Source organism: Euprymna scolopes, chromosome 13, assembly GCF_053919585.1.
Source record: "Euprymna scolopes isolate OS-2025 chromosome 13, ASM5391958v1, whole genome shotgun sequence".
Taxonomy (NCBI): domain Eukaryota; kingdom Metazoa; phylum Mollusca; class Cephalopoda; order Sepiida; family Sepiolidae; genus Euprymna; species Euprymna scolopes.
The window spans coordinates 47,745,333-47,773,235 of NC_136494.1; the positions used below are offsets into that span (position 1 = coordinate 47,745,333).

A 27,903-nucleotide genomic window follows, 5' to 3' on the forward strand; every position below is an offset into this window, starting at 1 on the left:
ATATATCTCCTCTCGGCTAAAAATCAATAAAATAATTTATTATACATTTTAATAAATGTATCACAATATATACATGCATGTATTGATTCAAGTAAGTGAAACTGCATAGCTGGTTCCACCATTATATTTTAAGTTGCTTCAGTGTGAGTCTTTACCGTTATATATCTGCATTGTTCTACATTCTCTATAACTAAATTTCTTTTATAGCTGTTTAATACTCTGTTTATTGTATTTTATATTTCAGAACATTTATTAAATAATTGTTTGGATGATTAAACACTAAGAAAAAGAATAGATTAAAAACTTACCAGAAAACATCTGATGAAAAGATTCTTTTAAATATGCTTACCAAAATCCAAAAATTAAAAAAAAGGAAATCTGAGAATTTTCCACCAGAAAATGTTGAGTTGCATGTATCAAATATTCTTGCCAAGGACCTTCCTCTTCCGGATCATCTGATTTCTAAGGACAAACACCAGAAGTTTCAGGACCCATCAAACTCTACAAAAATTATGTTTGAATTACAAAAGAAACATTTGGTAAGTTATACCTACATTTAACTTATTAAAAGTCTTGCTGTTTCTAATTTATTGTCTACTAGCTGGACCCATTAACCGCTGTTGCCTGGTAGAAGAATACCTCTCCCTCTCTTAAAAAGTTTTAGTACAGCTGTTGTTAGTATTACCCAACCCATGACCCCCAACTCCCAACCTCCTCATGTTAATAACGACTTTTAGAATAGACACTCCCAACATCCTCATGTTAAGAACGGTTTTCGGAATAGACATCCCATTTTTTGGGGGGCAGGTTGTCTAAATATCTGCCCCAAATTTAATCTTGATAATTGTTGTTATGATCCCCACGCGCAAATACTATGAACCAACCTTGTAATTTTGGATGTTGGAAAAAATGTAAATGTTGGGTACTTATGTATTTTTTGTTACCGTGCTGAAATAATAATGTTATTATTTTGAAAGCCATTCTGAACATGTTAGAGGATCTGTGCTTCCACTTTAAAATTTAATAATCACATAATTACATGTTCAAGAATAACGATATTAAATTCTCCCTGTATAAAGTTTGTGAAGTTTTTTTTAATATAGACAAATTGTTTATGTCAAAATGTACAAAAAACTTATGTTTACATCCAGCGAAATATCTGTGTTGACCTTTAAGATTACCTTTTAGTTAAAGGGTGTGTATCGGTCAAGAAAAATAAAACAGTAAAAAAATGAAAGAAAAGGGAAAGTCAGTAACTACATTACCCTAAACTTCTATTAAATATTAGTCTTTTTATAATTCAAATAAGTCACAAATACGTAGGTAAATCAAAATTTTTTTTTTTTTAATAATTTCACAACTGTAGTTTCTATAAAATAATTTTGTGCTTAATCACGTTGATTTAACTCAACAGTATTTTTTACAAGAAATAGTATTATATAGTTTATAGTTATAGTTATATTGCTTAATATTCGAAAAACTACTTATTCGCGTACAATGACAATGCAGTATTTTTTATTTAAACGCAAATAGTCCACAAGTAACGTAGGTAAACGATAATGTTTTATTTTGTTAGGAAAACTACTTATTTGCGGACAATTTATATGCAATCTTCTTTTTTAAAACACAAGTAGGTCACTAATAACAGATAAACGTTAATTTTTATTTTAATGATTTTGCAACTGTATTTTCTATGAAATAATTTTGTGCTTAAAACGTAAAAACGTCCCAAATATTGTAGTTTAACCGAAATTGTATTTTTTAAAAATAATTTCACCACTGTATTTTCTATAAAATAAATTTGTGCTTATCATAGAAAAATGTTTGTTTAAAAAAATAATTTCGCAACTGTATTTTCTATAAAATAGTTTTGTGCCCCCCCCCCTGGTCATTGTTGTAAATAATAAGCATAAAAATAATAAATGCTCAAAAAATAATTATATTGAGTAATAATAAAAAAAACTACTTATTTGCGGACCATTGCAATGCAGTATTTGTTGTAAGCATACTATTTCCCCTATAAAATTTATAAGAAGTTCAGTGTATAAGATTTATAATAACGGTGTATAAGATTAAAAATAAAAAATACAAAAAACTTCTGTCCATATTGTTTTGAAGTAAAGGAAAGGTCTATAAACTTCTATACATATTGTTTAAAAGGAAAGAAAATGTTCTGTTTAAAATAAATAAAAAGTGTGTATTTTTTTCCAGAATGTGTTTCTCTCTCGGTCACTCTCTCTCTCTCTCTCTCTCTCTCTCTCTCTCTCTCTCGATTTCTGTCTCTCTATCTATGTCTATCAGTCTATCTGAGTAATTCCATCTCAAATCATCCAGAAAAAAACATCTTTGACACCCTTACCTCTCAGATTTTTTCCAAACTTTCACCATATATTGGTATCATAAAAACTAGAGAATCCTGAAAATTTGAGCTTAAAAGCTCAAATTTTCAGGATTCTCTAGGTATTATTTATTTGTTTTTTTTTTTGTTTGATGCAAGGAGTAGTAGGTAAAGCCAAGTAACCGGATAGCTCACAATCGAACCTCAAAAATTGGCCAATCACAATGGATAATCCCAAATAATAAACTGCATGTAGTGAGGATACAATGTGTTTGTAGCATTTATGAACCCCTAAAAATTCTTACAGCCCCCTGTGATTAACCCATTTTTTAGGTTTAATCACTCTTGAGATGGCACAATATTTAGAAGCCGAAGACCACACAGTTACGCCAGGGTTCCTGCTTTGCGGACAATGTGACAAATCCTACCAATATCTCATCAATGAAAGTTCCTCTGATACAAGCTCCTCAGGTGATGTTGTAGTTCAGTTTAAAAATGATTTTAATGAAGACGGTCCAGCTGATGAACCATTTGAAATGTATGAAACAGCAAGAAAACAGCTCAACACTGGTCTAGAAAATGGTTGGTGTCTCTCCAGTGAACCATCATAGTGTGGCCCAATATAGTTGTGTGAGCAGTGCCAAACAGAAACTCAAGAAAGTGATGAACACATACAAATCCACCCTGGCAGAAGCCCACGATGTTAAAGGGGATATGCTCGATAGATCTGATTCTGATTTTGAGAAAAATGATGTTCAGTTGAAGGCTGCAAAGTTGGATCGACTGTATGATTTGATGTGAGAAAATCTGAAAACGGCTACGTACCGTCAGAAGATCCAAATATTGACTCTAGAACTGAACAAATGGTCACGTGAATTTGCTGCTCAGCAATTTGGATTGAGTGTGTACCTGATTTGGACGGCCCGGGATCTGAAAAAGGTTGATGGCATTATAACAACACCAGATCCAAAGAAAGGAAAATCCTTTCCTCAGGAAACTTTTGACCTGGTACTGAGTTTTTATGAAGGTAACGAATACAGTCGCCAGATGCCAGGTAAGAAGGATTATGTAAGTGTCAGACAGAATATGCACAAACAAAAGTGTCTGGTTCTTTGTAACCTGTCAGAAATGTTTGCTACATTCAAAGAAAAATATCCAAATGTGAAAATTGGCTTCTCCAAGTTCTGCTCTCTTAGGCCAAAGTGGTGTGTCTTCGCTGGTTCATCAGGGACCCATTCAGTTTGTGTCTGCAGCACCTATCAAAATGCAGTGTTGCTTGTTGATGCAATTGACTGGAAATGCATGTACAAAGACTTGATTGAGAAACTGGTTTGTGACACAGATAACAGGGTCTGTATGATGCATCGTTGCGAATCATGTCCTAGGAGTGCAGCTCTGGAACAGTTCCTGGACGATGAACTGTCACATATGGAATCCGAATTCCACTACTGCCAATGGCAGATAACTGATCAAGCTGCCCTGTTGACACTTACAACATCATATGGGGATTACAAGAAGCTTTGTGTTGAGAAGGTTAATGAAATGACTCGACACTCGTACCTCACCAAAGCCCAAACACGTTATGTGAAGGCAAAAAAAGAAAATTTGAGAAAAAAATGAGGTCATAGTATTGGGGGATTTCACTGAAATTATCAGTTTCTCATTCAGGATGAGATACAAAGTTTTCACTAGTTTAAATGGCATGCAGCAAGCAAAGCTTGCAAAGACCCTTGAACAACCAGATTCTAACTTACAAAGCAGTACTGGAAGTGTGTGGAGTTGAAATGAAGTCCATTGTGTTCTTTGGAATCGACAAGGAAGATATGATTGAAATAATGGATAGAATGGAGAAGAGGTTTATGGATGAGAAAACAGTACCCAGGATGAGAAATAGTCATCATTTTGTTTCACAATCAGGATGCAAGATTGGACACAAACTCTGTAGTGAGGACAATTAATTTGTTGACATTCACGACTTTAAAATCCACACTCATTGACATTGGGGATGTTGCTCCTTCGACGTATATATCGTGTGTGTACAACTTGTTCTTGTGGGTCGGATTGGTGCAGAAAGTAAACCTCAATGAAAGTGATGTTGATGTTCAGTTCATGCACCCCGATGGTCCACGTAAGACTTTCAACTGGCCTCGCAGTGCTGACCTGTGTCCTGTTTCTTTCAAAAACATCATTTGTAGCATCCACATACCTAAAACAAACTCAAGTGGAAGGAGCTTTATTATTTCTGATGAGGATTATGATAAAACCGTGACAGCATATGTTGCCTTACACTCATAAGATGTTGTGTTGTGTTGATAGTTTTTTACTTTAATGTACTATCGTGCCAAAAAATCCAAACTATGTACCCACCCAGCATAGGTACCATTTCTTAGTATCCGTACCCACCGCATTGATTACCAGAAAAATGGGCTTTTGTTCTTTCTTCACTTTTTCACAATTAAACCTAAAAAATGGGTTAATCACAAGGGGTTGTGAAAATTTTTAAGGGTTCATAAATGCTACAAGCACATTGTATCCAACCACATGCAGTTTATTATTTGGGATTGTTCACTGTGATTGTTCCGACTATCAAAAATGTCTAGGAACAAAAAAATTCAATTTTCAATAGTGCCACATGTTTTTTGTGTCGCCTTAGACCAATACCCAAATCTCGGCTTAAAAGTTCAATAACTAGTTCATTTTCAGAGGTTTTAAATGTGATTTTTGGATTCCTCATGAAAATTTTCAAGGTTCTACCTAGTCTAGAAATTGATTTATACCCCAAAAACGTAATTTCATAATTTCGCGAATTTACACCTCAACGCGATATACGTAAAATACCAAAATTGCGATATTTCCAGAACCGCTTAGAATTAAAAGCTCAAATTTCTGGATTCCCTAGTTTTTAAAAGCTCAAATTTCCGGATTCCCTAGTTTTTATGATACCAACATATGGTGAAAGTTTAGAAAAAAATCTGAGAGGTAAGTGTGTCATGGTCTAGATGATTTCAGATGGAATTACCCATCAGTCTCTCAGCTTATAAGTCTATCTTACGCTGTCTGTATTTTGATGTGGCCGTGTGTATGTATTTACAATATCTGTTGTTCACCTGCTGGTATTGCAAACCCTGAATATTGTGATTATGTCTTTGTTTTAATTTGCATAAAACAAGTTTAAATGACAGCAGTGGAAGAAGTTAATTGATATAGTGGGAAAATGAAACAGAAAAGAAACCGGTTGTTTAGCGTCCATGTTTTTTTAACAGCTAATGTGTTCGTTTATTCAATAAGGTATCTACTCTCGAATAAGCGGGTTGAGAAGGGATGAAAATATGTAAGGGAGAAATCATTATTTTATGTAAGAAAAATATAAAGTTAATGCTTTGTATAGGAGTTTATAATCCAGTTAAGAAGGATGACTGAAGGACATAGTAAGAATGTGTATAAATTTTCTGGGTGTAGACTGGTGGCAGTAAAAGGATTGTAGAAAGGGAAAAATAAGAACTACTTCCTCTGTAGATGATGGCAATCGTCTTGATGCATTTCCTAGGATGAAATATATCAAATAAATGTGTCTATGACGGCTCTCAAAAGTTAGAGAAGATGGTTGATAATAGTTTAGGCATAATAGATTGGTATGTAGCGTCTGTTCTTGCAAAGCTAGGGTAATTTGGTTCAGAGGGGGAAAACTGCCTCTTTTATTATATATAGGGATTAGAAAGTATATTGGTATGCATTTACTAGACCACCTTTGACCTGTTGGATCAGTTTCTGTTTTATATATATATATATATATATTTTTAACTAGCAGGGTTAGTACAACATATTTCAATTCAAACTTTTATCTCTGTTCTTCTTTATCCGTCTCTCTTTCCTCTTCCCCTTTTTTATCCGTCTCTCTTTCCTCTTCCCCTTTTTATGCATGGTTTTCTCTTATCCTCTCTTTTATCATCAGCATAGTCTATTCCTCTCTAGCTGGACATATACACACATGCACCCAGACAACTCTCATTTATATAATAGACTAGCAGGGCTACCCAACATGCTCAGGCCATATAAAACAAACAGGAAAAAATGGAGTTGTATTTGGATATTAATATATTTATATTTAGGATATTAATAACTTTTTCATGAGTATATGTCACTTTCTATCCCGGAAAGACTGAGTAAATTTTCTTGTATAAAACAGCATAACAAACTGTAATAGAAATTATCACTCTCGCAAACGACCTCGTATTTGCTTAGCATGTAAAATGCCAGCAGAAAAGGCAGAAAAAAAAACAAGCATAATTTTGTAGGTCGTTCATTAGTGAACATATGCCATTAATTTGTATGTGTACATAATTGGTAACTGTTAAATGGGACAAATTCTAAAGCATGCGAGTTGAGATGAGGTTGGACGAAACAAACAGAAGATAATATCGAATACACAAGGATTTATTGCAAGTTGAGGAAAAAAGACTTGTGTGTTGTGTTTACTAGAGGATGGTTTGACACTGCCAGTTTTTTTTGTGTTTTTTGGTTGCTTGTTTTGTTCCCTTTCCATTTTATAAGCTATCTCAGTGTTTTTATTTTATTTTATTTTCAACTGATTTTGATAAGTGGTGACTTGAAAAAAAAAAATGGACAGATTCGACATTTGTTTAATACCGGAATTTGATTAGTATTACAAGTTGATTTTTTCTATTTTATCTAAATTATTTTATCAACTTGCATGAAAAGAGCTATGTAAAAGATGCTTAAAACCGTTAGAATTATGCAAATACCATCAGTAGTTAAAAAATTATGAGAATTTTAAGTGCTAAAATTTATGCTTTTCTGTGGACATTTTTCTTTAGAAAAAGTGGGCTAAATTAAGGACCTCAAAATTTCAAGAAATTCGGTAATTTCGCCACGATTTATTTATTTTTCCAGCTATTCTCATAAAACTAAGCACTCTTATGTAAAATTGAGTGCTCTTTCTGATTATAAAGTCAAATCTGATTAAGATGTAAAATTAAAAATTATTTTTAAAACTGGCGCATAGTATCATACAGGGTGTGTGTAAAGTCCCCTGTCACAGATCAGCAGATGTGGCCTCTGACCCCGGTAGCTCTTTACAAGATTCTTCTGCGTTGCAGGCCTCGGCGGTTCCCGATGCCAGCGTCCACTGAAAATTAATTAGCTTCTCATGCAGGTCAAAAGAAAACAAACACAGAGGTTTCTAGTCTACTAAAAGTTAATTCACGAATTTACAGGTGTTTTACATATATACAATTGTTCAGTTCGATTACACCAGAAAACAGTCTGAAATCTTATTCTTTGTTCTCCACTATGGTGACGGTGACGGTGACGGAAGAGGGTGGGTTGCGTTCTCTTGGGTGAGTGTTCCTGCCTTTAGATTTGGCTCCAATCTCTGGCCTGGGGCATTTGCTTATATTGGAAGGTGATGGGTTAGGGTAGGCTGTTCCTCAGACCAATCAGAATTCAACACGTTATTTTGGGGAAGTCCTGATTCCTTGCATGTGTGCAAACCTGCAAACCTTCATAGGCCTGCGAATCTGGGACCACAACTCAAATTCATTCACACGCCCTAAAAGGTTGACACTTTAACCTCTCATACTCAAAAAGACAGACATCCTTTAGCTGGGGTTCATCAGGCCAAGAACGAAATCATATTTTGTTATAGCTTTCCAAATGACATCTCTTGTCCGGCACCCAATAATGTTTAACAGACAATATAAGCATAATTACTCGGCCTTACTCAGTGTTTAGGGAAGGGGGTCTCAAGCTTCCCAAATGGGGAGTGTGATGTCGTAAAGGGACATGACCCTAAGAGTTATCTACCCTTAGATACGTGCTCTCTAATAAAGTAAGCTCGGACGGCAGTTATCTGGCGACCGATCTATTGTTAACACTGTGTTGTCGTTCTTTAATGCTGTTTGATTCCCGCCAGACGGGAGACACCAACATTATATCTGGCGACGAGTGATTATTTTTCGTGACGAGCTCACGCTACATAATTTTCGGAATTTAATACAAAAAAAAATTTATGGAATAAATGCAAAAAAAAAAAAAATGGCCAGCAGTGGTTTTACCAGTTATTCCCAGTTTTAGCGTACATGCGGACCAAACCACAATTGCAGTTCGTTGGAAAAAATGGATAGACACGTTGAAGAATTTATTTGTTGCTATGGACATTCATGACAATAAAAAAAAGAAAGCGACACTTCCCCACTATGCAGGAGACGAAGTTTTCAATATTTTCCACGACTTCACAGACAAACAAAAGGGCATAGGCGCAACCAACATTTTGGACGACGGCAAATGTAGTTTTGGGCGAATATGAAACTACAAAAAAGTCACTAACAAATCATTTTACGCCGCAAAAGAACACGTCATACAAAATTTTCAAGTTTCGACAGACTATGCAAGACCTGGATGAAAGCTTAAACTCGTATCATGCACGACTACGGACTCTAGCCTCCACGTGCGATTTTGAAGATAAAGACAGAGAGATCCTAGCCCAAATTTTGCAGGGGTGCACATCTTCTAAAGTCAGAAGGAAGGCGCTAAGAGACAACTCTACGCTAAAGCAAATCCTGGACGAAGCTAGGGCAATCGAACTGGGTTATACCCTTTCCGCAGACATGGAGCGTAATGAACTACACACTCTTTACAGTAATGAAAACCGCACGTATCTCACACGTGGAAATAATGAAAATTTCAACACCAACGGCAGTAAAGACATTTGTTAACATGCGTGGCAAAACAGTCGCCATGACACCTCGAAGAATCGACCGTGTGGTGGACAAAAAAAAGATGGCGGACAGCAAATGTGTCACTATTGTGGATACTCTTCTACACACCCGACTTGTCCAGCCCGAGCGATGGAAAGAATGCAAGAATTACCACAAGAAAAACCATGTTACGAGAGCATGCAAAGCAAAGCCGGTAAGAGTAGTTCGTTTCACGAATCCTCCTCTGGTATCCCCCTCTACGTCTAGTGACGAGTCTGTGTACTTGGTGAAATTTACACCGTCAATTAAGTTACCGCCCTTGTCAATAATTCCCCTGTAATGTTTGTGGTAGACACGGTTGCTAGTGTCAATATAATTGCTGGACACATATATGATGGTTTAAAACAAAAACCATGTATAAACAAAACATACATAGGCCCTTAACGTCGAGGACGACGATTGGCAAGGCGCTTCAGTCTTCTACAGTTCAGGAAGTCTGTGTATTGCTGGCAGGATCTTTTGGCACCAGATCTTATAGCAGCTTGCCACTTTACTCGGTTGCCGGCAGAGGTTTCCCAAGTGTTGTGAGGGATGCCGAAGACCTGGAGGTCACGTTTCAGGACATCCTTGTAGCGGAGGCGTGGCCTGCCAGCACAGCGAGGGGCATCAGCTATCTCTCCAAAGAGAAGTGCTTTTGGTAGCCGGCTGTCGTCCATGCGGCAGGTGTGGCCAGCCCAACGTAAGCGACGGATGCGCAGCACTGTGTACATGTCAGTACTCTTGGTCGTGGAGAGGATAGCTGTGTTTGGTACATGATCCTTCCATGTGAATCCAAGAATTGTGCGCAGGCATCGGAAGTGGAAGGCGTTCAGACGGTGTTCGTGTCGGCGGTAGGTGCACCAAGTCTCACTGCCATACAGGAGAGTGCTGAGGATGCAGGCCTCGTAAACCTTGATCTTTAGGTGTAGCGAGAGGGACTTGTTCTTCCAGACTCTCTCACTAAGCCTGCCGAAAGTTGTTGATGCCTTTCCAATGCGGGAGTCCAGTTCACAATCAAGACTGTTGGTGTTATCAACTGTAGAACCCAAGTAAGTGAACTTGGTGACGTTTGACAGTACATGATTGTTTACGGTTATTATGGGTGAAAGCCCAGCAGGCTGGGCAAAGACCACCGTCTTGCCTAGGCTGATTTTGAGACCAAACTCCTCGCAGGCAGAAGCAAAGGAGGAGCACATTGCCTGAAGCTCAACCTCCGAGTTGGCGATGAAGGCAGCATCATCAGCGTACAGGAGTTCACGGATCTGTACGCGGTTAACCATAGTTTTTGAGCGTAGCCTGGCCAGGTTGAATAGGCCTCCAGTACTGCGAGTGTGAAGGAGCACTCCAGTTGGGTTTGGGAAGGCTCGGCGCAGAACAGCTGAGAAATATATTCCGAACAGAGTAGGAGCTAACACGCAGCCTTGCTTGACACCACAAGAGATGGGGAACTCTTTAGAACGAGAGCCCTCAAACTGTACTGTAGCCTTCATCTGATCGTGAAATTCTTGTATGGTTTTCAGGAGTTTGGGAGGGCAGCCCAGTAGACGGAGGACTAGAAATAGCCCTGATCTGCTAACATAATCAAAGGCCTTCGTCAAGTCAACGAAAACTGCATAGAGAGGACGGCCTTGCTCAATGCATTTCTCCTGGATCTGACGAACAGAAAAGATCATGTCAGTGGTAGAGCGGCCAGGTCGAAAGCCACATTGACTCTCAGGAAGAATTCTGTTGGCAATAATCTGGAGACGTGGCAGGACTAAGCGGGCATAGATCTTTCCAGGCTGGGAAAGTAGAGATATGCCACGGTAGTTGTTGCAGTCGCAGCGAAACCCTTTGTTCTTATACAGGGTAACTATGTTGGCGTTACGAAGTTCATCGGGAATAGTACCTTCATTCCAGCAGATTGAGAAGAGATGATGGAGTTCCTCAGTTAGTGAGTCACCACCGCATCTGAAGATTTCTGAAGGTAGCCCATCCACGCCGGGGGCTTTGTTGTTCCTCAGTAGCTTGATGGTCTTGTGTACTTCATCGATGGTGATGTCGTAATCTAGCTCATGGAGGACTGGTAGTTGGGGAACAGCAGCTATTATAGCAGCCTCACTAGCTGCTACAGGTTGAGCATACAGTGAGCTGTAGTGCTCCACCCAACGGTCGAGCTGATCATCAGGATTGGTGAGTAGTTCTCCGGTCAGAGATCGCAAAGGAGATGATTTCTTCACAGGAGGACCTAGAGCCTCTTTCAGAGCTTGGTACATGCCACCGGTGTTGCCGGTGGCAGAGCAGTCTTCAGCACGCTTGGAGATGTCACTCCAATAGTTGTGTTTAGCCTCTCGAGTTAGGCGCTGCACTTTTGAGCGGCTCTGCTTCCAGAGGCTAGTAGCTTGAGGAGAGGGGTCCTGCATCACAGCCAGTCTTGCCGCTCGCTTTTCTGCTAGTGCTTGATGGAGTGTGTCCGCGTGGTGTCTGAAACCAGTCCGGCTGCTTTACTGTACGTCTACCAAAACTGGAGAGTGCGCAAACTCCAACAGTGTCACGAATCCGCAGCCAGGCAGAGGCAGCATCCTGAGGGGGTGCAGACTGGCCAAAGGTGGATTGTATTGAAGCTTGAAAATGTTGGCATTTCTCCTTGGACTTAGTAGCAAGAACATTGAGCGTTGAAAGTGGTTTTGAGCAAGACAGGTGGATTTTCTTTGGCTTTAGTTTAAGCTTACAGCGCACAAGTGAGTGGTCTGTGTCACAGTCCGCAGAGTGCATTGTCCTGCAGTGGATGATATCCTGGAGGTGCTTCTTTTGAGTGATCACATGGTCCAGCTGGTGCCAGCGCTTAGAGCGTGGGTGTTGCCATGTCATCTTCGACCACGGTGAGCCCTTAAAGAAGGTTGATGGGATGCACAGCCTGTGTGTAGCACAGAGTTCCAGAAGACGCTGTCCATTTTCATTCATAGAGCCCACTCCGTGAGGACCCAGGACATCAGGCCAGGCATTGGTGTTACTGCCTACTCGAGCGTTGAGATCACCCAGGATGATTATGCGGTGACCGCGGTCGATTTTGGAGAGGGTCTCACTCAGCTGGAGATAGAAAGCATCTTTCTGGTCATCCGGCGAGGTGAGGGTTGGGGCGTAGGCAGACAATAGGGACACTGGACCAGAGGTGGTGTGTAGCTGTAGTGACATTAATCTGGGAGAGATGGCGACGGGAGTTTCGACAAAGCTGAGCAGCTTGTTGCAGATGGCAAAACCCACTCCATGTTTTGGTCTCTCCAAGTCAGGGTAGCCAGTCCAGTAAAATGTGAAGTTAGCTTCACGTATGGAGCCATTTCCAGTGAGCCATGTCTCGCCTAGTGCTGAGACATCCACCCCCAACCGGAGTAATTCCAGGTCGATAACAGCAGACTTCCGAGGATGAAAACTGTCAAGAGAGGAAGTCACCCCAAGGGAGCGGACATTCCAGCAGGCCAGGTGTAGTGGGGAGGCAGTAGCAGGATGTCGACCGGGGCGCGCCTGCCTAGAACGCGGGCCCTGCCGAGCAACGACAGCACCCCCGACTGCAGGGGGCTCCCGAATTGCCAGTCGCTGAGAATTTATTCTTGACATATCCATAGTAGTTGTGATGTGGTGTGTTGCACACAGGGCCTTTGAGCGTGTAGTGTTGTAGCTTAGTGAATGTGTAGAGTGCTTAGCTGCTTGGCTTTCAGGTGCTTTGCTCCTCTTGCTTCCAGCTGTAACCGCCACCTATACTCGCAAGAGTGAAGGGGAGGCAGTTTAGTAAGCCCTGCCCACTGGTGGTTAGAGCGTCTCACTGGTCAAGACTCGCATGCCACCTCCTCGTGGTACATCACGGTTTAACTGGGTACCTTGCGGCCCCAGGCTAAGTGTATGTGGGATCTCGGAGTAGTCTGGAGCCCCAGAGGTGTTGAGTGCATGGCCCTCCGGCGTGAGGACACGCCCTGGCTTACACCAATCCAGACCCCAGCTATGTGGTCAAATAGCAAAATGTCATCTCGGCAGCAGGAGTTGGCAGTCATGGTATGAGCGCAGCTGATATATTTTTCAACCACCGGTCTCCCATGGCGGATCACTGAGCGGATGAATCAAGAACGATCAACGGTCAGGGATCAACACCCAGTTAGCGGGTACTGCGGGGCAACCTACCACTGCTCCAGCTGTCGCACTCCTGTGCTCCGCTGGGGTCCGCAATGTTGGGTCCAGAGGTGGATGTTCTGTTCTGGGCATGCACTCATCCACTACTTCTTCTCTACGCTTGACGTTTCAGGCAAACAAAACAACGACCCGGATATTTGTGTACAGATCTAAACATGCCATACCCATCCGAGGATTTATTAATGCGAGCATAGAATTTTGTGATAAATCCTGTAGAGGTAAGATATTTGTGGTCGACAGCGACAATCCTTTAGTTGGACTGCAGAACCTCTTGAGTGGTCATTCTGTTGGAGCACTGGGAATGATAATGTTTAACTTTACATTCCATGTGACGATCCCAATTCAAGACGAGTTCCCCACACTGTTTGATGGAAAGATGGGAAAAATTTCCGGAGTTACCATTAATCTCCACATTGACTCATCGGTTTCCCCCGTAACTCAGCGACACCGCAGGATACCTTTCCATGTGAGAAAAGACATGGAGACGGAACTCAAACGTCTCAGAGAAATGGATGTGATTGAAGAAGTCACTGGACCTACCCCTTGGGTTGACCTGGTTGTGGTAGTTCCCAAGAAAAATAGCATACGAATTTGTGTCGACATGAGAAAGGCAAATGAAGCCATTCAACAGATAAAACATCCAATGCCAACTGTAGACAACTTAATAGCAGTTTTCAGCAAACTAGACCTCTCCAATGCTTATCATCAACTAGAACTGGAAGAGTCCAGCAGATATATAACGACATTTGCCACAGATGCAGGTTTATTTCGTTACAAGTGTCTAAGTTTTGGCGTGAATGCAGCCTCTGAACAATTTCAAAAAGTTATCTCAGAGACATCCCAGGAGTGAAAAACCTATCAGACAACATAATAATTTATGTACGTGACCAGCCATCACATGGCATCAGCTTGAGGAACACTCTGAAACGTCTACAAGAAGTATGAGCCAAGCTGAACAAAGAAAAATGCCTTTTTTCTGTACGGAAACTGATTTTCTTCGGACACATTTTCAGTGAGAATGGAGTGTCCCCTGACTCAGAGAAAATCTCTGCTATTACAAAATGCAAATCTCCAAGGAACATGAGTGAAATCAGATCATTCTTGGGCATGACACAGTATGTGGCTCGATTTATTCCACATTATGCCACTATTAGTGAACCACTGAGACAACTCACAAAAAAAGATACTTATTTGAGATGGACAGAAGAAGAAGCAGCTGCAAACAAGTTAAAGGAAGCTCTGACTGGAGCTGAGGTGATGGCGTACTTCGACCTGAAAGAAGACACTGACATCCTGGTAGATGCAAGCCCAGTTGGATTAGGTGCAGTTCTGACACAAAATGGGAAGGTGCTATGCCAGTCGTGCGCTCACAGATATAGAACAGCGATACTCTCAAACTGAGAGAGAGATGTTAGCCGTCTTATATGCAGCTGAACATTTTCATCTCTATTTATATGGAGTGAGATTCAAAATCACCACCAACCATTGTCCTCTTCTTGGGATTGACAACAACAAGGATTGAACGCTGGCGCATTCGTCTCATGCCCTACCAGTATAACCTGGTATACTGTCCCGGGAAAGATGACCAAAACCCTGTGGACTATCTGAGTCATCACCCACAACACATACCATCTAAAGACGAAGCCTACATAAGCTCAGAATAAGCTTAGAATATAATACCAAAATCTTTAACTTTTGAAGAAGTCAAACAAGCCACAGAATAGGATTCCCAGTTACAAAAGGTCATGGTTGCTGTTAAAGATGGACGATGGAATGACCCCCAGCTGTCAAGTTTTTCCCCATTCGAGGATGAAATTTCAATACGCAATGGTCTCGTGCTTCGAGGACACCGGCATGTAATTTCCTCAAAATTAAGGAAGAGATCAGTTAATATAGCCCATCAATCTCACCAGGGCATGGTCAAAACCAAGCAACTAATAAGGGAAAAGGTGTGGTCCCCAGAAATCGATAGACTGGTGGAGGAAACAATACACGGATGCATTCCCTGCCAAGCCTCAGACCCAAGGCACATGAGCCATGAACCCATACACTCCTCACCACTACCAACTGCACCATGGACTGAAATCTTAGTCGATTTTGCAGGTCCGTTCCCATCAGGTGACTATGTGTTAGTCATAATCGACGATTACAGCCGATTCCTTGAAGTGGAGATAATACCCTCAATATCTGCATGTACAGTTATTCCCGTCTAAACATGATCTTTGCTAGACAAGGATATCCGATCATTCTAAAATCCGATAACGGTCCGCCATTTCAAGGACAAGACTTTAGAGACTTAGCGGCACAAGCAGGTTTCAAACATAGATACATTACACCTCTATGACCTGAGGCAAATGGTGAAGTAGAGCGTTTTATGCGCACCCTAAAAAATACGTTCTTGTGGCCACGGCGGAAGGCCACAACTGGAAGATCCAGTTACCACATTTCCTAAGGTAATATAGAGCCCCCCCCCCCCCATACCATCACAAAAATATTTCCATTTGAAGCTTGTACGGGCCGAAAAATGAATATCTGCATACCAAATGGCATCGAAAGGCCAGTAACAGGGCCGATGCATGAAAAAATAAAAGAAAATGACTCCAAAGGAAAGTAGAAGATGAAGGGGTACGCCTATAGAAAGAGAAAAACAACAGCTCTCAGTTTGTGTGATAAGGTCTTGATCAGACAGAAGAGGCAAAACAAACTGTCACCACCATACAATCCTAAACCATATACCGTTACAAAAATGAAGGGACGTATCATAACGGTTCAGAGAGAAAATCACCAAGTGACTAGAAACTCTTCTTTGCTAAAACGCATAACACTTAGGGATGAAAACCCTGACTCCGATTCTGACTCTAAAGATGACTACAGTCCACACATCCCAGAAGACCTGGAAATGCCCAAAACACAAATAGCTGACCAGTTTCCGAGACAAAATCCATCTCGGAAAAGACTGCCCCCAGCCAGACTCAAAGACTTCATAATGTAGTTAAAAAAATAAATAAATAATATAAAATAAATAAATAAAATAAAAAAATAGTAAAAAGTAAAATAAGGCAGGTCGTCCCACCAAGATGGAGAGGGATGTGATGTCCACAAGTAAAGGGACATAACCCTAAGAGTTATCTACCCTTAGATGCGCGCTCTCTAATAAAGTAAGCTCGGACAACAGTTATCTGGCGACCGATCTATTATTAACACCTATGTCTGTGTTGTCGTTCTTTAATGCTGTTTGATTCCTGCCAGATGCGAGCCGCCAACATTATAGGGAGCTGTGTCACTCCCTGAGGTGGTTACCCCCCCCCCCAGACCCATTGGTTTCCATGTAAACGAATGAGTCTAAGTCATGTGCCATATCGCCCCATTTCATCGCTCTTTCACTGCCATCGGTACCAGCTGGGTTTCCTCTGCTGTTTCTCCTTTCCGTTGTTGGTTCACCTGTTACGAAAGATAGCATATACATAGTCTGACAACCACCCTACAGATGAGCGTTCTCCACCCCAGCTCGCTACATGAGCTATTCCCCTTTTTAGTAGTTACACAAAAGTTCAAAAAGTCAAAAAAAAAAAAAAGAAAAAGAAAATCAAAAAGTTCAAAGTTCAAAATCCCAAGAAAGTTCAGAATTGACAGTCCTTCATTCATAATTGTTCAAAACATTAAAAAATGTCACTCAGTTTTTTTTCAGTTCGTGAAGGTTACCCAGAAATGCATAATTATAATTCACAAAGGTTATTCAAAAATTTTTCCGGCCTTACTCAGTGTTTAGGGGGCTGGGGGGGGGTCTCAATCTCCCCAAATGGGGAGCTGTATCGCTTCCTGAGGCGGTCATGCCATAGGTGTCTATTCATGAACAAAACTAAGTATTATACTGGTATTGAAATATAGCTTTATTGATAGCAGGCATTTTCCTGCCTCCTCACCAAAGGAGTGCTTAATTTTGCGTGTAGCCATTGAATGCCTAAAGAGCATTCATGGCCGGTATTTACTACTCCCCTCAAAGAAAAAAAAAATTGAGTAGATATGAATTAATCTCAGAAATAAATCAAAGAAAATTTTTCATATAGATTTTGGATTTCTGTAAAAGATGTAAATTTCCATAGTCGACCAGAACTTAAGCATTTTGGAACCAGTCCAATTTTCAATTTTGTAAATACTCTCTATCTGGCCCAAAATATACCCCTATTTTCTGAGATGCAACCATAAATCGTACTCTACATGCATCCTTGATATAGCTTTCACAATACCAGGATACCAGGAATCCTGATAAGCAACAACTATATATTCACCAGTTGATGGTAATTTTTGTCATTTCTATTCTGTTGTTTTACTGAAAATTCAACTATGTAAACAAAGAAATAAAACAGTAATTTTTTACCTTGTTTCCACCTTAACATTTAAAATGATTACTTCTATAGATTATAGGATATACCAAAAATGAATATCGCATTTAAATTTTCTGCAAATAAATAGTTTTCTGGATATTAAGCAATGTCATTTCTTATGTTATCACTGGTGACCATCTTGGTATGCGCAAACGCACAAACATAACCCCAAGAAACTATGTGCAAACGCACGTGCCAAGCAATAACAAGAAATGACATTGCTTAATATCCGGAAAAGCTACTTAATTACGGAAAATTTAAATGCAATATTCGTTTCTAGCATACCCGAAAACCTTAAAAGGTAGTCATTTTAAAGAAAAGTGTTTAGGTAGAAACAAGGTAAAAATTTACAAAATGCATCACAATTAAATTTTTTATCAAACCACCTAATTATTATTATTATTATTATTTAGATATCCTCAGTTAAAAAAAAAAGCGGGTTAGTTTTACAGATTCAAAAAAATGATCTTGACAATGAGTTAAAAATAAATTCAAGTTTCACGATATATTTTATTTAATTGTTAGGTGAAAGTACAGAATAATTAACAAAACACCCTTCCTTCCCCATGTTAAGAATGGGTTTCTAAATAATAACATTATTTCAGCATGGTAGCATAAGTGCACAAGTACCTTTTATTTGTTATATATTTGTTTTCTGTTTTTTTACCACTAAAAAACACAATTCTACTTTAAGTACCAGTAAGAAGTTATAAATACATAAATAACAGAAACGCATGTACTTAGTACATTTTGTTGTTTTTTAATGCTTTTAGTACATGTGTACTAAAAGTGTTAACAACAAAATAGTATTGTTAAGAAATCAAATTCGAAAAACTTGAAAATAATTTTTTTAAATTGACAAACTCAGAATAAGAAATGAAACTGATTTTTCTTCTTTCGTTTTGAAAGCAGAAAAATAGTTTTTTATTTTTAAGAGAATACTAACGAAACTCGTTAATGCACTGACTTTAGTCAGTGCATAGTGAGCCATTTCCCCGTTAAGCGGATTTGAATTTCTATAAAAGATAACATTTTAAAGAAATTTCTGCACAATTAATAATGATCAAACATATGAATACATGAAAATACATGAAAATAATTCTGAAACTATTATCCATATCAAAATGGATGATATATACCAATTTATCTTATCAATTTTGAAATATTCTTCATCAACTTTGCTCGGTTGTAATTTTGCTTCCTGTGGTCGTAAAAATATAAATCAAAGTCCAGTAGAGATGGACTTCTATGTTTATATAGCCTGTAAAATTTCAGCCATATCCAATCGAAGTTGACCCAGTGCATGTGTATCCAAACATAATGTATGAAATGTAAACATTGATAAAAAACAGTTTCCCTTTTTGCTGTCAACATTTTTACTGTTTTTTTATTCATTTTTAACTTGGAGCATAAAATCATTGAACGCATAAAAGAAAAATAAATTAACATCATTGGAATGCTTATTCTATTCTCTTTCCAGCAATGTAATTTTTTTAGAAATTGACTCACAAATAAAAATGATATGACTTGTTGAAGCACATTAAGTATGTAATATTGCCGATGTCCACGAAAATACAGCATACGCTTGTAATGCTAAAAATACTCTAACATAACATTTAAATCTGACCCTAAAATCGCCATGGTAGGATCCTTCTTTCGATCCAATAGATATCTATCTGCTGATGCAGTTCTCTACCTTTATAAGAATCAGATACGTCCAAGGATGGAGTATTGTTGGCACATCTGATCAGGAACTATTAGAAAGACTTATCCTGCCTTGACAGAGTTCAAAATAGGCTTTGTAGCCTATATTAAAAATGTGCCTACATTAAAAACGGCTTTCCACGTGGTAGGGACATCTCAAGAGAAGATCCTAAATTATCCTATATATGCTTCCGGGTTGCACTTGCTCACACGACTGCATTTATATTTGCCCTCTATCGCCCCCACAACAGCGGAGTTGCTATCTTTAAGAGCATATCTGAGAAAATTGACCACATCCTATCTGCTCAGATTTTCCGCAAACCCACTCAGATTTTCCGCAAACCCACCTGTGTGCCCGTACTGATGGTCCGTATTCAAGTCTCCTAGATCTTTTCCTCACAACTTGCTCTTAGCTATGTTCATCTTCCGTTTTATCTCTACTGGGATCTTCTAACCACTCTGTTGTATCAGTTAAAGTAAAAACGAAATGTAATAAGTCCTCAGATGTACCTCTCCATCGTATAGTATATCTATCTCTATGGTTGACTAGGATCGCTTCGTTATATATTTTTTTTAATCAATTTTTACCCCAAACAAGGCACAGTGTTACATATATATAGCAATAGATATGAAAAAATTTAAATAGCTTAAAATATTCCAATGTTGATATCTATAGAAAGAGCTTGATGAGGTAAGAAAGAATTTTTTTAAATTTTTTAAATCCAATTAAAATTAAGGAAGTTATGACTATTTTTGTGCCTCACACGTTTGGATATTTTTCCCTCTATGGATATCTTTCCCTCTATATGGATATCTTTCCCTCTATAAATGTGACAAAATGAATATGGTCTTAAGACCATATTCATTTTGTCACATTTTTTACATTACTTTTTCAGTAAAAATGCTATATCTTTGTTAAAACAGAAGATTAAGCAATGAAATTTACCCTATAAGTGTATTTTTGTACTAGGAATTAGAATATGTTACTGAAAATCTCCCAAAAGTAATGGTTTCCAAATAATCTGCAGTAAATGCACATAAATATGCTGCAATTCCTTAAAAATACCATATATTCATTAAAAGAAAAGAAGTTAAAGAACTCAAAGCTGAATTATAATGCATTATATGTACAAATAACTGAAATCGAAATCTAGGACTGTTTAAAAATGAATATATTGCAATATTTCTTTTGTATTATTGTAGATTGATACCTTCCGTTAACCCCCCCTCCACCCAATCTGATCACCTCATCAAAATATGTAGGTGAATACCTTAAAAAACTTTAATGAAAGATAAGCAAGTATTATTTTAGAATTTAATGTAAAATGATTCCCCATTTTGAGCCATTCTAGCATTTTAGGGCAGTTAACCATTTTTTTCTATCGGAGATAAATCCTGTGCGCCTTTTATTTTTCTAAAGATGATTATGTGTGGTTTTAAGAGGGTCTTTGTGCAATTATGAGAGGGTGGGGAAGCTGCCACTTTGACTTTGGGTTAAATGCACTAGATAGAGCTAAGGAAAATTATGTGTGAACATCCTGAAGACTTGATAGAAACAAAACAAAAACAATTTTAGAATTTAGAGTGGGGGTTAGTTTCACATAAATTTAATGTAAAATAATTCACCATTTCAAGACCATTCTAGCGTTTAAGGACAGTTGACTAATTCATTTTTTTATGGATTTTTTTTTTTTAGGCACTTATATGTAGCTTACCAAGGAACTTAGTTTGAGGAGCTTGCCGCTTAGACTTAGCATTATTATTAGGGCTAAAGGTTTTAAGAGGAGTAAGCTTGCCACTCATACCTAGGGTTAGAGGTAGAATTAAGGGAGGTTTTTTTTTTAAGGCGTTTGACCCCCATAGGGGTGATTTCCAGATCATCTAATGTGGCGTCTCTCCGCAAAGGAAAGTTAGGGAGGGAGTGGTTTGTTGAGTCCAATGTGGAGTTTGAGGCAAACCAACTGGCAAACATGTTAGCCTTCTCGGTTGCTGTGCAAACAACCTCATGATTGTTTGATAGTGGAGGAATTGTTGACTGGCCATTATTTACTACACTTCTAAAAAATCCCAGGTTCCTAGTTTCTGTGCTTCGATGCATTTTCTGGTGGTTTAATATATTCTCTCTTAGCTGTCCCTATTTCTCTCTTAGAATTACTTGTAGCTTCTAGAAACTTCTGTTTGTACTGGATTTATGTTGGTTATATCTGCAGTACGCATGCTGCCTTTGAGCAATGCCAGTTGCACAAGGAGGGGTAAACCATTGGGAGATTGAGGCTTACCATAAAATTTCCGCGTGGGAACATGTGCTTCAATTGCTGTTTTGATCCATTCAGTGGTCTCATTTGTGCACTGTTCAGCGGGAAGAGAAAAGATATCTCCCCATGGGGCATCTCTGATGAGGTTTCTGATGGCTTCCTAGTCAGCCTTTTTATAATATCTTGTTGTTTTGAGCAGTGGCTCTTCAGTTATGGGTCAAGAATTTAGGGCGATTTCTACTATTATCACAGCATGACCAGCATTCTCGAGTGGGCTGTGAGCACTCGTTACACAGTCATCGGGAATTGTTGTCAAAAATAGATCTGGAAATGAGGCATATTGATCTTGTTGGTCTGGGAAATTGGGAAGGTAACCATCTGCGATAGAGAATGAGATATAGAGAAGCTATGTGTTGTGCTACCAGCTGTGTCTGTGTAAGTAGAGAATCCAAGCCAGTTTTTGTGGACATTGAACTCACCAAATACATGTACTTGTGCGCTAGTATCGAGGGAGAGTGCTGTATCTATGTTGTCAAAGATTTTGTTTATTAGGGTACAGTCCTTGGTTGAGGGAGAGCAGTACAGAAAATATAAGTAGCTAATGTTATGTTGCATGTAAAGTTTGAGGCACATAAAGGCCTGATCGTCCGATTCTAGTTTTGTTTCTCTAGTCAAGGGGAGGGTGTTTTGAATATAAACTCCAAGTCCATGCATATGTCTATCTGAGTTCTTACAGCAGTGTGGGAGATCACCAGGAATGTTAAAGTGGTTAAAGGAAATGGAGGAGTGTAGGTTAGTTTAACTTATTGCTAAGATATCCAGGGTGTTTGTTAGGAGAAATGATTTAAGATCATCTAAATTAGTTCTAAGCCCATTGATATTCGTAAATGCAAGCCTCAAGGGAGGAAGCAAGTGGTTTTTATTAAAGTATGCATCTGATTTATATCAGATCTATCGTTCCATTTTTAAAAATGATGTGTCTTCTATAGTATCAGATTTGACAGAATGGTTAATTGTAGGTAAAGACCGTTTTATACCCTCGAAAAAATTCCAGCAGAAACCTAACCACCAACCGTGGTTCTCTCCGGAATGTTCTGCTGCCATTGCACACAGAAATCACTTTTTCCATTGCTTCCAATGTAACAGATGTACTGAGACTAAAGCTGCTTTCAGGATTGCCACCAACCACTGTAAAAGAGTAATAAAGAACACGAGAGAGTTGTATGCTCAGTCCATCGAGTCCAAAGTGGCTGAGCAGCGCCTTTGTTCCCACCAGTTTTGGCAAATAGCAAACAGAATCCTGAACAGAAGCGTGTGCTCTATCACAACTATCATCAATGAACCTGGGATAATCTCGTCAGCATCAGACAAAGCCAAACTCTTTGCCAAGAACTTTGCAACTAATTCTACCCTATGCGATCAAGGCCCATACCAATCCCCCGTATTTCCTCCTATATCAGAAAACACACTATGCGACATACAAATATCTGTGCGTGATGTTGCCAAGCTAATCAAAAATCTTGATTCCAGTAAAGCAACTGGCCCTGACAGCATTCCAATTATAGTGCTCAAAAAACTTCAATCAGAACTAGCGTGGTCCTGGATATGACCTTAAACTATATCCGATGGTGAGGCCCCAACTTGCAGGCTTTGGGGAGTGTGGAGCCATCCCTTAATTGACATTGCTCCCAGGTCCACCCTGACCTGGAGTGGTAGTACCTGTTAGGGTCCCAACTATGGGTTAAATAGAAACTGACTTGGAGAAAAACAAATATATTCTATTAAAAATGTTTTCTTCCGAATCACTGGATTCAGCATTAAATAATCTGAAAAGGGTTGATATGCTGTAAAACAAAAACAACCAACCAACCAACCAGAACTAGCGCCCATACTTACAAAGCTGTTTGAGTGTTGTCTTAAGGAAAATTGCTTCTCAAGACCCTGGAAAATCTCATCAGTATGCCCTGTATTTAAGAATTCAGGTGATTGGTCATCTCCCTCTCAGTACAGACCAATAAGTCTCCTGTGAGTAAGTAGCTGGAATCTGTGTTAAATAGAGAAGTAGTCAACCATCTCAGAAAAAATAACCTTTTTAGTGACATGCAATATGGTTTCCGTTGTGCTAGATCTACAGCAGATATGCTTACAGTTTTATCTCATAGGATTAGCGAATCTCTTGATGGAAGTTTCCTTTCTAGAGCAATTGCTCTTGACATATCAAAGGCCTTTGATAGGATATGCCATAAAGGTTTACTTGACAAGATCTCCAACTATGGTATTTCATTAATAACGGCTACTATGATATTATCCCATTGATTACTGTACACTCAATAATCCTCGAGTGGGCTTAGGGCCTTGATAAGTACTGACTCCTATGTAAAAAAAAAAATAAAAATAAAAAAAGGAAGCAGATAGGGAAATTTTCAATTTGAAGATGCAAATAAATAGCGGTAAAGCGTCCAAAATGGAACAAAAGAAGTATATCATAATGGATGATGTAGTATATTACTTATCACAACCTGAAGACAAACCAAGTGATAAGGCTATATGTACCGTGTAGAAGACTAGGATATATAAATCCTAATCCCGTTACAAAAGAAAAAATAATGAAACGAATTGAATGAAGGAAACAAAGAACTCAAATGCTGGAATAAAATAAACATGTCGTTTATTTTCTGTTGAGAAATGAAAGTCTTGGGTGTACACGTGTTCATTCGGCCATTGACGACTACGTGCGTGAAAGGAAAGGGGAATGCAATAGAGAAATGCGAAATGGCAAGCCAGCCTGTAGGAAGAGAGGGTTAAGCTCAGTAGAGCGTCACGCACAAGTCTGTTTTGATGGACCAAAGCGTGAGAAAGTCAATGTAGGTTATGGAGATAGAAAGCGTATAAAGTGTACGTACTGTTTGTTAGCTCGTGCCCCATACATAGTCGCAGGGGGCGCGACGCGCGCGGGCGCACCGAAAGGGGGGGATGAATGGTCCGATAACCGCTCACCTCGAGAGCTAAGTCGAAAAGGGTTGGAAACAGCTTGTCTCTTCCTTTTATAGGTATTTCTGGTGTCTTTTGCGCATGTGTGGATTTCCTTTGAAAGGGGAAGTGACGTTGTTCATGCGTGCGTGTATGTGCGTACGTTAGCGTGTGTGTGTGTGTGTATACATGAATGTAAGTGTATGTACGTGAACGTGAATATATGTATGTGTGTGGACGTGGGCGCATATGTTTGTGCGCGTATGTATATGACAAGTAATAAAGCTTGAGATGTGAACGCATGTTTTTGTGTGAGACTAGAAAAGGCTCGTGCAACCGTTGCATCTTAGAAAAAGGGTGTTAATTCAATACCCTGATGATAATGGTCACATAGGCATGGAAAACATGTTTCACGCGATTAAGCGAAAATATTTCTGGCCTGGTTTTCTTTAAACAAATAAATGAATACATAGGTAAAGGTATTCTGTGCCAAATCAGAAATTTGAGGAAACACCAATCTTAAATGCAGGAGTGCAATTTGCCTCATTTTTCCTTTTGCTAAATTAGCGTTAGATGTTTCCGGGCCTTACCCCAAAACTTTATCAAGTATCCAGTATAGTGCCTTTTATAAGATACTAGCGGGAGGTACCTGGCATTGCCTGGGTGTTTAGAGGTGTGTGTGTGCTTGGGCGGGGTGTTAATGAAAACATAAGGATAAGCAAAGTAAATATTTAAAAAAACACAAAGGAAACTAACGTAAAGCAAACGAACGATGTTAAATGTAAAAATGGGAAAAACAAAAAAAGAAAACGCGAAAAAGAAAACAGAAAAACGAACGTTAAAACTTCTGTAAAAAAATCTGAAAAATAAAAACCAAAAGAAAAACACGTGGAAAATGGCTTAAATAACCCTGGGGGGTACACGGTGTTGCCGGGTGTTTTTGGGTGTGTGTGGTTGGACGAGGGTGGGAGGTGTTAATGAAAACCTAAGAATAAGTGAAGTAAAAAAAACAGAAAAACGAATGTTAAAAAATCTGAAAAACACGTGGAAAATGGCTTAAATAACCCTGCTTCAATATTAAAATAAAAAAAAATCGAAAAAAAAAAAAAGACATCTCACACCATGATTCGAACCCAAAACCTTTAGGTAATGAGGCCACGCTCTAATCAACTGAGCTAAGACGACATCCACGAAATTTTGTCAGTTTTTCAAATATTTAAAGTAAATCAAGTTACGACGTCGTATAACGCATGCGTAGTAGCGGAATTGTCATGAGAGGATGGTTTTTGGTAGTAGAAAACTTATCATTTTAGGGTGAAAAAATTATTTTGGCCAATTTTTTTATATTTGTCGGGTGAAGGTTGGAAGTTTAAAATGATACTGATCTGGCGAAAATCCGTGACCCGTGTCGAAAGTTTTTGCGAGACATACAAACACACAAACAAACATACGTACACACATTTTCACTTTTATATTTATAGATAGACTAGTGGGGGTACCCGGTGTTGCCTGGGTGTTTGGAGGTGTGTGTGGTGTTAAATAAAAAAGAAACCGGGGGGGGGGGGTTTAGGATCGAACCCGAAACCCTGAGACGAAGTTTGAAAATAAAATCGGCCTGCCAGAATGAGTTACTGAAAGATGTTTGAATTTATTTAAGTAAGAATCAAATTGACAGGTGTGCGCACAAAAGTTGTCGAGCGTTACGACGACGTCGTCAATGACCAGGTTTGTTTGTTATAAGCGAAGTAAAAAAGAAAAAACGTTAAAACTTAAGCTGGGGGGGGGGTAATCAAAACATTGAAAAAAACACACAAAAAACTAATGTAAGGCAAACGAACGATGAAAACAGAAATACGAACACATGAAAAATGGCTTAAATAAGCCTGTTTCTATATTAAAATGTAAAAAATCGGTGGGTACCCAGTTGTTTTTAGGTGTGTGGTCGGGGGTGGATAAGCGAAGTAAAAAAAAAACAGAAAAACGAACATTACTTGAAAAGTGGCTTAAATAAATCTGGTTCAATATTTAAATTTAAAAAATCGAGAAAAATAAAAAATAAGAAGACATCTCACACCACGATTCGAACCCAAAATGTTTAAATAACGAACCAACGCGCTAACAAACTGACCTAACGCGACGTACATGAAATTTAGTCAGTTTTTCAACTATTTAAAGTAAATCAGGTCATGATGTCATCTGACGCATGCGTAGAACTGGTCGTCGTCACGACTCCTTTTTAGTATCACTCGCGCCCGCGCTAATACTTCCGAGATGTCCATCTTGTCTACTTGGGATGAGGCTCAGAGCAGATTTTCCACACCAGCAGGCACCTGCAATAAATGCGCACACCAGGCCTTTCTCTGACATTCCTCCGAACAGGACCACAAGCTTCTTCAGTTCTGCCAGATAAACATCAACCATCTCCCCGGAATCTAACTTGCGTGCCATAAACTCCTTCCATGCAGCAACCGAATTTAATGCAAACGCTGTGTAGAGGGCATTTTTGATGCAGGTGAAATCTGCCTTCTTTTCATCTGTTAGCTGCGTATGCGCCCCCAGCGAGGCGCATTGGGACCACTGAGCTGGCATATCAATTTTGCCTTTTCCACCAATTCCTGTACTGACTGCTCAGCACTGCTGCCATCAAACAGTGGAATAAGCTTAGGATCAAATCCCGACATGATGCCAAAAATAGCTTGTAGAACTGTAACCTCCTTCACTTGTCCCAATGCACTGAGTAACCGTCTATCTTATAACGTCACCTGTTTAGCGTGTCTGAACAGCCAGAGTTCTCCCAACACATCTCCAAGCGACCTGCTTTATATTACATTTATCCACGTGAATCTTGCAAGATCACATTAGACCGTTTCTGTTAAATATCACAGACGCCATCTCGCTTTTTCTTTTTTGTGTTCAACGCGCATGACAGGCAGACACGTGGGCACTTCACAGGTAGGTCATGTGTATGTCTGCTTCTATTTTCCCTACAGTTCCATAGAACGATGCATGGTGTCCTGATGAAGAAAATAGAGGGACAATGAACAGTGGGACATATACATAAATCAAATGTTAGTGGCTATCGGATTCCATGTGAGAAAAACAACAAAATTTTCACCCTATTATTTACTATACAATAGAGATGTTATCCTGCCATTGGACAACATTATAAAGCCCTATAGAGTATACTATGGAGATGAGAATCATGAACTTTAGTTAGGAACAATGTTAAGAAGGTCAGGAGAAAAATGATAGATAGTTTAGATAAGAGATTGATGATTTAGTGTACTATAAAAACCACCAAAAGCGAGGTAAGTTAGGTGGAAACCATAGTACCT

The 27,903-nt window shown here is 39.2% G+C and overlaps 1 protein-coding gene across 3 annotated transcripts in view; it reads left to right on the forward strand.

Moving 5' to 3' along the window:
* Positions 1-246: 246 nt before the first annotated feature.
* The window catches only part of LOC145292012 (DNA (cytosine-5)-methyltransferase 3B-like), a 667,010-nt gene continuing 639,353 nt past the window's right edge, over positions 247-27,903 (forward strand). For all 3 annotated transcript variants that reach the window (XM_080138008.1, XM_080138009.1, XM_080138010.1), the window contains exon 1: positions 247-539. In XM_080138008.1, the coding sequence (XP_079994134.1) occupies positions 342-539 (198 nt within the window). In that variant the 5' untranslated portion in view covers positions 247-341. The remainder of the gene's footprint in view (positions 540-27,903) is intronic.